Here is a 14,388-nt window from a genome sequence, read left to right as displayed (position 1 = left end):
GGGAGGGCCCGTTCTCTTGCCTTTTCCAGCTGTGTGGCTGGGCTGCAGGTCCCCTTCCGTCTTCAAAGCCAGCAACCGCATCACTGTGACCTCAGCTTTCATCATCACATCTCCTTCTCCGACTCTGTCCCCGATACCTCCCTGTGATGCCATTGAGACTTCCTAGGTCATCCAGGGTCATCTCCCCATCTCAAGATCCTGAACTTGGTCAACATCTCTTTTTGCCATGTAAGATGACACACTCACATGTTCCAGGGATTGGGACGTGGACGTGGTTAGGGTGGCAATGGCGGCATTATGCTATACATCACCTTTCAGGCCTCCTCAGCCCTTCCCAGACAGGGGTCGGTGGGAGGCCTTGACAGTGTAGGATGGCTTGAGGAGGGTGAATGTTAGGAGGGCCGTCTGGACTGGAAGCATCCGGTTTGTTCCTGTCTGCGGCTTAAATCCCAACTCAGACCCTTGTTAACTGTAGACAGTTGTTTATTTCTTCTGAGCCTCGGTGTTCCCATCTGTGAAATGGAGATGAAGTTGGCTGTCGTTTATTGAGCCCTGGCCCTGCGATCTGAATTAAAAATCCCAATTCTGGCATTTACTTGCCGTGTGACCTTCGGCAAGAGGGATACCTTTTTTGATTTCCATGTTGAAACCGGGCTCACGATAACAGCTGAGGCACTGCGTGTGTATATACACGGTAATGTTTATATGAAATGGGATAATTTATGCAAAGGGCTTGGCTGGCAGTGGTGCTTGGCACGTGGTCACAATAGAAAGCAAATCTATTATTATTTTCTCATTTCTTATTTTCTTATTATTATTTCTTCTCTTCCTTTTTTTTTTTTCCTTTCTCTTCCTCTTCCCTAGGGTTTATCGTCAGCCATTTTTACCTGTGTCTCTGCGTATATCCTTATATGTTTTTCCCATGCCTGGCTCATCTGTTAGCCTGGTTTTGAAATCACCAGGTCAGAGCCTGAGGTTTTCATTATGAAGGTCTGTACAGTATGGATGCTTTGGTTAATGTCGGTTCCGTCTGTCGGGCCTTCTGTTTGTCTCTCTGACTACCAAGTTGTTTCCAAAGGCTCCAGGTTTACCCTGCTTCTATGTACTTTTCTATGCTGTGGCATTTCTCAGAAGGTACCAACAGCCAGGATCTATGCAAGCGGGGAAGAAACCTCCCTTCCTCCACCTCTTTCCCTTTCTGTGCACTAGAAATGAAAATATCTAAGAAGAAACGTCTATCATTTTACCCCTGAGAGTGCAGGCTCTGGAGATGTATAAAATTCTGCCTCTGTGTGTCTGCATGACTTGTTATCAGAAAATTAGAGGAGAAAAGAAGCTTTCGTTCAGCTATGGAGACATCTTAATAGGTGCTTTGATTGTTAAACAGAAGTTTCTCTATCGGTTTAATTGCCATAAATGTTGTTTGCCTTCTCTGTTATGATAAGGCCTGGATTTTCATAGATTTTTTTCCCCCTTCCCTTTCAACAGTTTCCCTTTGCTTTAAGGCTTGCATTGGCAAGTTTAATAAAATCCAAACGAAGAAAGTAAAGAGAGGATCTCGAAGTTCAAATCTTCACGCCCACGGACGCAGCCGTGCGGAGGTTATTATTGCTTGAGACTAACGATGCTGCGGCCACTTAATGTAATTGACGGAATTCACCCCTTCAACCAGATATTGGGAAATGAAACCAACTACTAAACTTAATTACATCTACTTTTATGAAAAGGCGCTGTAATTGAGAATAACAGAATAACTCAGATATGAATCTAAAATAGTGAAATGTGCTTATAATAAAATAGGATTTGTTCTCTGCTGACTTAAGCTTTGGGAGCACTACCTGGTTGTTTTTCTCTTTTTCTTTCCCGGAAGGGTGGTGGGGAGGGAGGGGTTGGCTAGAGAAGTGGAGAAACATCTAGATCAGGAATTCTCAACCTTGGCGCTATTGACATTTTGGGCCATTGAATTCTTTATCATGGGAGTCTGTCCTGTCACCCCTGGCCTCTCCCCACCAAAAATGTCCCCAGATATTGCCAAATATCTCCTACGGGGAAACAGCTCTTCTGGTTGCGAACAGTGGTGCAGGTGCTTCCGGAGGACTTTGGAACAATTGCAGAGTTAGTTCTTGAAATTCTGCTGGTGCCTGGCTGTGTGGCCTTGAGCAAATCGCTGGACCTCTCTGAGCTCCTTTGTCTTCCTTTGCACAATGGGTATAATGAATGTACTGACTGCTCAGAGGCGTAGCTTCCAGGTAAAAAATGTGCAGCAGAATGCCTAGCACATGTTTAGTAATCAATAAATTCAATGTTTCTATTATAATAACCTTGGATTCAGCTAACACGAATTAAGTAGTACCTGCTTTGCCTCAGGCATTATGGTATGAGTTGCTGATGTGAAGATGGGACTTGGGGGTACTACCTTGTTCGTTACCCATGGCAGACATTGCTAATCAATTTCAGTGCTCTTTCCCATTGAGCCTCAGAATCCTTCTCAACACACCTTTCTAAACAGTCAATACTAACGGCCGGTAAGATGCTGCCCATTAGGCACTCTTGGTTTTGTAGATTACTCATGAGAAGGCTGAACTTCCCTCCCCAACACAGCCCTCCCATCTCCACCCACCCCTGGCACCGGAGAGAGCACCTTGAGGTGGTAGCAGGTAGCATCCTTCCTCCCACATCTGACTTCAATCCCCAAAGGAGACAGGAATGGAAAGAATGCTCTCTTTTCTTCGATTGTTTTTCTTTCTTGTCTTTTTTGTTTCCCTTAGAAACCGAAACAAGTAGTAAAATGCACTCGAGTTGGATGACATTTAGTTTTTAGTTAAACTAGAGGAATTCCAAAGGCTTATAATTCTGATTGACATATCATGCTGTCTCTTCCTTGGTTTTCTCTGCCCTTTGGGGCTTGGGAAATCATTAGCTCTCTCAAAAAGGGTCCCAGCTTTACAAGGGCAGAATTAGGATTTCTGGAAACAGCTTTCCGATGGCTTCCGACAGTGTCATCAGACAGAGGAGAGGAGCGAGTAGGTTGGGGGTTAAATGCTCCCTGATAGGTTCTGACACGCCCGGCTCCCCGGTGAGAGCGCCACTCCATAACAATTGCTGTGAAAAATGAGGCGAGCATCTGCAGCTCCGAAAATGGGGAGCTGGCTCCATCCTTCTGGCCTGAGAAATGAGAGCTGGCGTGTGGGTCAGGCACTTGCTTCTTGTCTCCCTATCTGGTGGAGATTTCACAGGCAGCGCTAGTTCATTTCTGCTGTTGTTTCACACTTCTCCGGGGCCTCTGAGGTCTGCCAGGAGGATGGTGTGGGCAGCTGGGCAGTAGGGGAAGGGTGGGGGCTCTGCTCAGTCAGTGATGGAGTGAGCGCTAGTGCGGTTTGCTGGGATTTATCCTAAGGCGTGAAAGGAAAGACCAGATGGGAACGGGCACCTAGTCCGAAGTTTGCATAGTTTACTGTTTCTTCCTTATTTCCATCCATCCATCAATCCATCCACTCATCTATTTACTCACCTACCCATCTGTCCATCCGCCCATATGTACAACCATTCATCCACCTATCTATCCACCCACCTGTCCATCCATGCATCCATCCACCCACCCACCTCTCCATCCGCCCCCATCCATCCACCCCCCATCCATTCACCTATCCATCCATCCACTCACCCCCCACCCATCCATCCACCCCCCATTCATTCACCCCTCCATTCATTTATCTATCCATCCATCCACTCACCCACCCACCTATCCACCTATCCATCCATCCACCTATCCATGCATCCACTCATCCATCCAGCCACTTATTCTAGCATAACTTTAGGTGGTACCTGGTTGGACATGTTTTAAATAATTATAATATATAGTAAGTGACATGGCTTTCCATAGAGAGTTTGCTCTTAAAATAAATGTATTTAAACAAAAAAATGGGGCCAACCTAAAATGTGAAGTAAACAACTTTACAGTGGTCCAGAGGCATGGCAAAAATTAGGAACATGATACTTGCATGACCGGTGTTTGGAATATACCACGTTATAATTTTGCATGCAGAGGCATGTGTTCTAGAGTCCCTTGAACCTGAATTCACAGCTGCTATGCAGCCTACGAAGTGTATGACCTTGAGCAAGTGACTTCCCCTCTGCAAGCCTCACTTTCCTCATCTGTAAGGTGGGGATGCTAGAAACCCCTATTCTTGGGGTGGTTTTGAGAATGTAGCACGCTGAGGCAGGTGAGTCACTCGGCACATGCGTGGCACACACATAGCTCTCCATAAATTCAAATGGCGATCGGGTCTACTCCTTCCACAGCAGGCTCCTTTTAAGTCATCCCCTGAGCAGGGCAGCCCTCAGACCTTGCGTGAGCTGAGGTAACAAGCTAACCCAGTATTCCACTTGGCTTCGGTTTAGCAGCTGGAGTCCTTCCTGAGGTTAGCAAGCCTCCCTTCCCTTCCGGGGCTCGGCCAGAGCCCGCCCCAGCCTCTGGCCCTCCGTGTAACAGGCTCTTCCCCTCTTCTCTCCTCTCCCTGTAGACACACTGTCAGTGCCGCGCTGGTCCCCGCAGATCCCTCGCAGAGACCTTGGCAACTCCATCAAGCACAGGTAGGATGGATTCCTGTGTGCACTGGTGCCCACGTACCAGCCCTGTGAGGGGTGGCAGCTCTGGCCCGCTGCCCTGGGGTGGGGGAAGGCTGGGTGGAGTGTTTTCCTGCAGCTCCTACATCACCATGCCCCTGTCTCCTCTGCCTGGCGAAACCTCAAAGTGACAGCCAGGGGGCTGAGGTCTGCTTATTAACCTAGCCCTTATGAAATCTGCACATAGTAGTTAAAAGCCCAGAGCGTTGGAGTCCGACTGACCTGTGTTCCAATCCCAGCTGGTAGAGCTTTGCAATCTCGAGGAAGTGACTTAACTTCTCTGAGGCTCAATTTTTCCATCAGAAAGTTCTGCCTACCTATAGGGTGGTTGTGAGGGTTAAATGAGATAATATATGTAACGTGCTTGGCACATAATAAACACTCAATAAATGGTATCATTGTTAAAACAAACACTTTATACCCTAATTTTGGGTCTTCTTAGCCAGAAGACACAAGATTGCAGGCTGAACTTAGAGGTGCTCATTCTCTGAGGTGTGGGTCAGCCCAGAGCTCCAGCCTTGCTAGGTGCGTGGGACAGCCTCTTCCAGGTTTCACCTGCCCTCTTTGGGAGAGGGGTTTTATCTACTAGCCATCCCTTGTAAGAAGTTCTTTAACTTTCCAAATTTAACTGTCCACGGTTTGTCTCCTTAGCCTCACAGTTTCCTTACAAACTCAGTAGGGTGGGCGGGGCAAGTGTGGTCATGCCCCTTTGACAGGTAGGGAAACTGAGGCCCTGGAAGATTAAGCAATGGATCTAAAAGCTAATTAGCCTCAGCAACTGCGTTTTTTTGATACTGCTGCTGAAAATTTTCCTGCACCGGGGCCTCTGTGAGCTCGCTGAGCGCCTCGTTCTCTCATTCATGGGTTCTTTCCACTGGTATTTATAGCGTGTCTGTGCCACGCTCGCAGCACTGAGCAAGACATAAAGCCTGTGCCCGTGGGGAACTGGGGTGTCAAGGGGGTCAGAGAGTTAACAGACCGTGACAATACGGAGGGCTCAGGGCTAGGGGGCTGACGTCAGGGGCAGACACATCGCCACAGCCGGGGGGCAAGGTGGGAGGGAGCACTCTCACGGAATGGCAACTCGTCAACAGTTTTTGAAGGAAGTATGTTGACAGGATAGTTGTTAAGACTCAAACAAGAAAGCACTGGAGGAAGCGGTGAGAAATACGTGATAGACACGTCAGTGGTCTGGCGATGAGCTGCAGAGAGAAGGGTATCAAAGACAAAGGCCTTTTTTTTGTATTTGCTTCCTCACTGCTGTCTGGCTCGGCCCCACCTCTGGACTGACCACAGCCCTTGCTAGACCTCGTCCGTCCCCCTGCTTGGTAACGCCTCTGGCTCAGCTCCACCCCTGGATTGGCCACGCCCCATGTTGGCCTCGCCCCCGTGCTGGCCACACCCATGGATCGCCACACCTCTGGCTCAGCTCCATCCCTGGGTTGGCCACGCCCCTTCACAGCTCCTCCCCTGGGGCAGCCACGCCCCTGGCTCAGCTCCACCCCAGATTGGTCACAGCCCTGGCTCTATGCCACACCCCTGGGTTGGCCACGCCCCTGGCTCAGCTCCACCTCCCAGGATTGCCCCGCCCCCAAGCTCTCTGGTAGTCCCTCAGATACAGATAGATGCTGATGCCCAAAGGAGAGAAACAACCTGTAATTTGGGGCATGAGAAATATCTTCCTAGAGGAGCTGGGGCTTGGGATGACCTGTTACTCTTCAGTCTCACCCTGTATTTCTCCCTGGGCTCGATGCCAGGAGAGAGAGACCTGGACTCACACCAGCCTTGGTGAAGAATTGAAATTAAAATCCCATCTGCTGTCATCAGTCACTTCAGCCAGAGCCAGGGAAGAGGGAGAGCTGATTCTGGGGACAGGAGAAGGCTGGGAAGTAGGAAAAAACTGCCCCCCAAACTCAGGACCCCTGCCCCCACTCCTGCGGGGCTGGCTGATGGGCGACACACCAGCTCCTTTGCCATCGCCCGGAGCTGCAAAACAGACCCTGCTAACCTCGCTGGGCCTGCTGAAGGGACAGAAAGTGGCTTAGCCAACCCCCCAGGCCAACACTGGAGAGGGAGAGTTTTCTTGGCAACACGCGTCTCTGTTCAGAATATTGCTGTTTGCTTAGATTTGGAGCCTTCGGGCTGTGGCTCATCCTGTTTGGAGAGTGACTGACCCAGATCAGACAAGACGGAGCAGCAGAGGGATGCAACCTTTCCCTCAAAATTCTCAGACTCCAGGTTACATAAGCGCTTCCGATTTCCCTTTTGACACTCAGAGGCAATGGAGATTAGATACGAGTCCTGCTGACGGTGACACAAATTGAAAATTAAAATTAACTGTGACCTGGCAACCTTCAATACTTTTCTCGGGCCCAGCCCTGTCGCTGCCTCGTATCTCTTGGGGAAGAAAGCACCCCAGTGACATCTGTTGGGGGAGCGTAGGGATCCCCAGGGAGTTAACCTACGGCACCCTTGCTCCTGCTGGTTTACAGCGGTATGTGGGAGACCTCCAGCCTGTCTTATGTTTGCAGCAAGCAGTGGTGGTTGGGGCCGGGGGTGAGCTGATGGTCTGAAACAGCCTTCACTTTCAGGGATTCTTCTGTGCCTCTGAAGTTTGGGGTCTCAGCCCTCTCGGGAGGGGAGGGCCCCTCTTGAAGCTCCCAGGTGACGTCACTAGCAGTGGTGGAGAATGGGTCAGCTGGGCTCCCGGGAGGCCCCACCTTGCTTTGTGGCTCTCTGATGGCAGTTGTAGCCACAATGGTTGCCCTGTGCCAGAATTCAACTTGGCACATAGTAGGCCACCAGGCAATATTTGTCGAACAAAGGAATGACTGTTATGAATGTTCAAGGCAATAATATAGTCTCAACCCAGTTCATTGAGCACTTACTGTGTACCCCTTGAAGCACATGACCTCATTTAATCCAACAATTTATGAAGTCAGTACTATTATCCCCACTTTACAGATGAGGAGACTGAGGCTCCATTGGTTTAAGCAACTTGATTAAGTCACATGTCTCAGAAGAGACAGGACTGGAAACCAGGGCTCCTGGGTTTGCACTTTTAGTGGTTCATCCTCCTAGAGAAAGGTCAGTCACCATTGCCTTACCCCTGAACATTTTCTGTCTCTCTTCCACAGGTTTTCCACCAAGTACTGGATGTCTCAGACGTGCACAGTCTGTGGGAAAGGGATGCTTTTTGGCCTCAAGTGTAAAAACTGCAAGTAAGTGGCTGCACCTTGGAGTGACTTTTTATAGCACCCAGTGTCATCTGGAGCCATCCCGGGCTCTGAAATAGCTTATGGGAGTTTGGTTTCTTGACTCTTGGAAGAGTTGCTTGCTTTGTTTTTCAGAAATGGGTTTGAAATGAACCTCTACAGTTGGATAGGGAATCAGCGAGAGCAATTCTGAATAAGAGCTGATGGAAGATTCTGGAAATGCATAATGCTGTCTGCTGAGGCATGGTGGCACCTCACATTTTCATAGCATCTGAGGTCCAGGGTTTGCAAACTTTTTGTCCAGTTGACTAGATAGTAAATATTTTAGGCTTTGCAGGCCATGGGATCTCTGTAGCTCAAAAGCAGCCATAGGCAGTACAGAAACAAATAGCCTTGACACGTTTATTTATTGCAATGCAACTTTATTTGCAGAAACAGGCTGCAAGGCCGGCTTTGGCCCTCAGCTGTCATTTGCCAGTCCCTGAGTTAAAGTTGGCAAAGTTCTTTTCTCCTCTCTTCCTTCCCCTCGCAGTACCTCTCTGAAGGAGTGTTATAATTCTCCCCATTTTACAGATGTGAAGGCTGAGTCCTGGCAAGGAAAAGTCATAGCTAGGAAGTGGCAGCAGGACTTGAACTCAGACCCCTAACTCCTATCCTTCTCGCTTTCTGTGGCATCATGTTGGTCTTGAGTTTTGGTGAGAAGACCAGGCCATCCAAGCACCCCGCTTCCCTCCTCTTCCACACCCCCATTCCAGGTCACGCGTGGCAAAAAGGGAGGAGGCAGGAGGAAACGGTGACACCAGATGTGGGCTCTGGGGTCCCACGAAGCCGGGTTCAACTCCTCCCAGCTCGGCTACTCTGTTGCTGTGTGACCTTGGGCAAGTCCCTTCATGTGCCTGTCCCTAGTGTTTCATCTGTGTGGAAGGAGCAATCGTCACAGCTGCCTCAGGTGGCAGCGAGCGCTCAATAAATCAGCACACTCGGGACACAGCACGGTGACAGGCTCAGAGTTCAGTCCTAAGAAATTGCCAAGGCCTTTCTGTCTGGCCTTTCTCCTTCTATAAACATGGATTAAATACCCTTTTAGGTCCAATTACTATAAAATAGTCAATTACGTTCAACTGTGTGTAATGGCTACAAATGAATGCTTTATAGAGGTCACTTAGTTTAAAAGACCCTAGGAGCCCCTCTTTCCCCTCTTGCCTGGTTCTTCCTTGTGTAGTCTAGACCGAGAACTCTCACTGGGGCCCTTTCAGGTCTCCCCAAATCCTTGCCCCACGATGGGGAGGTGAGCTAGTTCTCTCTCCACCCCCAGCCTGGCAGCCGCACCTGAGTAACGCAGGTACAGCTAGCTGGGTGAGCCCCCTTCCCTCCTGGAGTTGTGGGGAGGGGGGATTCATCAGTTTCGGCCCCTAAGGAGCCGTAAGCTCCGTGGGATAAGGGGAGGTGGGGCAGTGATTACCCAGCACTAGTATGTCATGGCTGCCATCCTCACCTTGATCCTCCGTGGACCCAGGCTCTCAGGTGGCCCCTGGTCTTTCTGAGTCCGAGAGCCACAAGGCCAGCCCCTCGGGTCTGGCTGGCAGGCCGTCTGATTTGTCCTGTATACCCAGCAACTCCAAAGACCTGTCTCCTCTGTATCTAGTCACGCCGTGTTCCAGGGGGGAAGTGGCAACATTCACATCCTCACAGCTGCCACGTGGAGGCTTTGAAGTCAGGTAAGTAGGTGACAGGGTCGCAGCCAGGAGTAGCAAGGCGGAACACTTCGCAAGCCGTTTTAATTTTCAGCACTAGTGGCAGAAGTCGGAGGCAGCCTTTGCTGCTGCCCTCTGTTCTAGAAATAATGAGAAAAGGCTTAGGCCCTGCCAAGGGTTGGGAGGGGAAGTGGGGAGACAGCTGGCTGCAAGTAGCATGGGCTTTGGAAACAGCCAGAACTGAGTTTGGGTCCCGGCTCCATTGCTGAACTCCCTGTGTGAGCTTGAGTGAGAGTTTGTCATCTTGGGGCTCAGTTTCCTTATCTGCAAAGTAGATGTGCTATTGGGGCTGTTGGAAGGAGTCCATGAAATGTCCTTGCCCCAGATTAAAATGTATTATCAAAGAACATTCCTCCCTGCTCCATCTTGTACAAACAAAAATGACTCCTGGCATGTAGGAGGCAGAATGCAAACCAAGCCATGGTTGCACTGCACCACCGATCTTACCAATTTGCTCAGCCCTTAGAAAAATCGCCAAAGCGGTGACAGCAGCTGCTGCAGCTGCTACGAAATTGCAGCATGCTTCATGAATGTTGACATGGTCCTTGTAGAAACTACAATAGAATTTCGAGCTAACTCCACTACGTAATTTTGAGCATGCATTACTAATATCGCCGGTGGAAGTTCCAACTTACTCATCTATGAATAAAATCCTGCAGTTTTTTGTATTAGACATAGAGAGGATGGATGGCCATTTACATGTGTTTTCAAAGACTGGCGGGATTTTGGATTTATTTGTGAGCTGATAGAAGGGCTGGATGGAGGTGAGGAGTAGACAACATACAGACCCCGTTGTCAAGGAGTTTAGGGGAGACACACCTATAGAAGAGTGAATTTCAATACAGTTGAAGTATATGCACAAGAACAGCAACAGGTGAAATTTCAGGGATGACACCAAGAATGGTGAGGCAGCTTCTTATAGAAGACAGACAGCTGTCTTATAGACAGAACCATTTGTTCACTTATTCAACTAATATTTATCGAGCACCTGCTGTGTACCAGGCACCGTTCTAGGCACTGGGGAAACAGCAGCGAATAAAACAGATAAAATCCCTGCCCTGGTAGAATTTATATGGGCGAGAAGTGGGCAGACAGTCATCAAGGTAGAATAAATTAGTAAATTTTTGCAGATGATGCAAAGTGCTAAGAAGAAGAAGAAAGCAAAGAAGGGACATAGAAAAGGGCCAGGATGGGGTCTGCAATTTTAATTAAAGTGGGCGGGGATGGTCTCATACTTGACTGAGAACTTTGCAAAAACAGTGGTATGTGATCGAAGTCCATTCCTGTCCACCCCAGAGGCATGGATTTGAACCTGCCCTGAAGGAAATGATTTTTTTTTTTTTTTTAACCCAGAGCATCCCTGGTTCTGTGACTGCCAGAAACTCAGATTCAGTAGCTCTGGGGCAGAAACCCCCAGAATTTGCATTCTAACAAGCTCCCAGGTAAAGCCGATCGTGCAGGTCCTCGGACCCCACTTTGAGAACCACGGCTCTACATAGAAGATGTAGTTTAAAGCACAAAACCAAACTTTGTTGTACAGCTGTGGGTTGTTGGTGTAAGGATGCACACACCCCTTAGCCTCACTCTGTAGATCTGGGTCATTTTCGTCATCATCTTTCTAGTAAATTCATCCAGTGCATGTTTGTGTGATGAGTCAAAAAGATAGCGTGTGATTAGGAACCCAAGCTGTAAGTCGGACACACCTATATTTGAATCCTAGCTCTGCCACCAACTGGTTGTGTCACCCTCTCTGAGCCTCAGTTTCTTTCTCTGTAGAACAGGGATAATAATATCTACCTCGATAGCTTGTTTTTGTTTTTTTTTTAAAGTAACATAATTGATCAGGAAAATGCTTATCTTAGTACCTGGCCCATTGTAAGTGCTTGATCAAAGCAAGCCAATGCTATTACTAACGTTATGAATTAACTTTGGGGTCTCCCTACACCCAGCAAGCCAGAAACATCTTCTTAATCTCTAACCCCCTTCCCTCCTGCTTCAGTTTAATGCCCGCTTCCTCCGGAATTATCATCAGCTGTCTTGTTGGCGTTCTGAATAGCAAGATTAATGAAGTAATAGGAAATTAAGACTCCGAAAGCAATTTGCAGTTATCTAAATTGAGGCATTTTCATCTAATAGGTTCATGAGCGCAGAATGGAGTTTAGCTCCGAGTGGTTGGATGTCAGCACAATCCGTATATTGTCTGATAACTGGATTCAGCTGGCAGAAGTTTTGCTTTTGCAGTAAGATGCTGATGGATTTCCCAGCCTTCAATCATGTGTTATCTGTAGCCTTCTGACTTCTTCAGGTCCTTCCCACAGGTTTTTGCAGAGCTGAGATCTGGTTCCTTGGAATTCTCTCTGTCCCTATCTGCACTTCTTGCAGGAAAATGCACAACAGTGATTTGGGTGACTTCTGCTCTAAAAAATGAAAGTTCAAAGTAAGGTACATTTTTTTTCCCCGCTTCATGAGTTGGAGTGTGGGAGGGAGGGAGACATTTTCCAAAACCACCAATGGAGAAGTAGCATTTTCACTGTCTCCTCTGCTTGTTCTAGCTACCCCTTCTCCGTTTTCATGGACTATGCTTTGGTCCGGTTAGGTCAGCCAGCCCTGGCTGAGCAGCTGCCGTGCGGGGTTCTGTGCTGCCCCACGGAGTTTGAGGGTGAAAAAGATGCAATTGCTGTCCTTGAGGTGCTCACAGTCACTCTCAGTTCTCAAGGTGTGCCCTGGCGCCACCTGTCTCAGGGTCAAGGTGGTGGCTTAAAATTGCAGCTTCCTGAGCTCTTCTGCAGACAGGGCCTAGAAATCTGCATTTAGTTAGCCTCCCAGATAATTCATATTTGTACTTAAGTGTGAGTAAGGAACTTGGATCTAGAAGGGGAGTTAAACAAGGTCCATGAGAGCCGAGCACAGGGACTTGTGTGATCCCAGTTACTAGGGAGGCTGAGACAGGAGGATTAGTTGAGGCCAGGAGCTCAAGACCAGCCTGAGCAAGAGCGAGACCCCATCTGTACAAAAAATAGAAAAATTAGCCAGGCGTGGTGGTGCACACCTGCAGTCCCGGCTACTCAGGAGACTGAGGCAGGAGGATCACTTAGATCCCAGGAGTTCGATGCTGCAGTGAGCTATGATTGCACCACTGCACTCTAGCCTGGGTGACAGAGGGAGACCCTGTCTCAAAAAAAAAAAAAAAAAAAAAAAGCCGAAAATCCCTCAAGATCTGCTTCTAGAAAACCCAAATTACGTCAGTAAAACAACAGCAAGGATACAGACTCTGGAGGCAGAGAGAACTGAGTTCAGGTCCTCGCTCTGCTACTTCCTTACTGTGTGATTCTGGGAAAGTTTCTAAACCTCTCTGATGTGCGATGAGGCTAATATGTTCACTCCACGTGATATGTGAATGCCCCAATCACATTAATTACCTGAGGGTTCCTTCAGCATTTATTTCATTGCAAAAACTGACTTTCTACGAGTACAAAATACACAAAGAAACAGACCCACTAAATCACTTCCGAGGGTTGATGCAAGGTCAAAGTTCTGGAAAATTTAGCACATTTCCTACTTTTCTGCAGTTCTTGTTCTCTGTTTTTCTTTTGGAATTTTCTGAACCAACCAGCTTCTCGGGAGATGTGTGAAAGGGTTTATTTCTCAACCTTGACACCGTTGGCATTTGGGGCCAGATCCTTCCTTGTCATGGAAGGATGGAGGATGCTTGGCAGTATCCCTGCCTTCCACCCACTAAATGTCATTAGCACCCCCCCCACTCTCAGTTGTGACAATCAAAAATATCTACAGACATTGTCAAATGTCCCCTGGAGGTCAAAATGGCCCCTGGTGGAGAGCTACTGGTTTATATACTATACCACTCATCTGCGACCAGTGGTTCTGCAAAATGCCTCATTTAGTCGGAGTATGCCAACTTTCAGTTGCTTGACCTGTGCTTAGAGCCATTACTAAAATATTCAACTTATACAGTGAATCTTTATATAAATATAAGGTTATAGGGTGAACTATAGGGTTATCCATCCTACAATTATAGGGTGATGTAGAGATTATAATCCCCATTATATTATAGGGTGATCAACCATCCCAGTTTGCCTGGAACTTGCCTAGGTTTAGCACTGAATGGAACAAGTGTCTGGAAACCCCTTAGTCAGTCCTTGCTTGGTCACCTTACAATAGAGGCAGGTCTGTGCTAGCGAAAAACATTTTGTGTGCTCCAGTTGAGGTCACTGTCCACTTCTGTAGGAGCGACACCTGTGCTCGTTTCCCTGGGCAGGTAAGGCACAGCGTTTGGAAAGCTGAGTTCCTTAGCACAGATTTCCAGTATATTCCAGTGGTGTTTTAATACTGTTTCTATAAGTCCTTTCTCCCGCCTGCTGGCTGGACATGCTTGTACCTACTTCTTTTCATATAAATAGTCACTTTACTAATTTTCACTTAAATGAGCCACACACTTCTTTTTATCTCATTTTGCGATGTTATTGGATCTTTTTCACTTGGATTTGATGCATTCTTCAGTTTCCCTCTTGTCCTGTGTGTTCTCCTCACCTATGTTCTTGCCTCGAAATGTAACGTTTTATCTGAAAATATCCTGTTTTCGCAAAATGGCTGCAGTCGCAGGTGACCAGATGAAAGCGTGACGTCACCGTGGTTGGTTGGAGCCACTGGGTACACTCATTTGCCCAGACCTTAAGAAACCGGAGAAATGATGAGCGCTGATGTTGCAGCTGCTGCGAAGTTCCTGGAAGCTTCAGGAATTTGTACAGCAGGCAGGATATTGGCAGGATATAATT

At 48.0% G+C, this 14,388-nt stretch overlaps 1 protein-coding gene across 1 annotated transcript in view; it reads left to right on the top strand.

Moving 5' to 3' along the window:
- KSR2 (kinase suppressor of ras 2) overlaps positions 1 to 14,388 on the top strand; it is a 360,941-nt gene that overhangs the window by 273,454 nt on the left and 73,099 nt on the right. The window contains 2 exon segments of the mRNA XM_012650173.1: positions 4,524 to 4,593; positions 7,764 to 7,847. Of these exon segments, the coding sequence (XP_012505627.1) occupies positions 4,524 to 4,593; positions 7,764 to 7,847 (154 nt within the window).

This window comes from Propithecus coquereli, unplaced genomic scaffold (assembly GCF_000956105.1).
Source record: "Propithecus coquereli isolate 6110/MARCELLA unplaced genomic scaffold, Pcoq_1.0 Scaffold314, whole genome shotgun sequence".
Lineage (NCBI taxonomy): Eukaryota > Metazoa > Chordata > Mammalia > Primates > Indriidae > Propithecus > Propithecus coquereli.
Note: the sequence above shows the minus strand (reverse complement) of the source record. Positions and strands in the feature narration are given on the sequence as shown.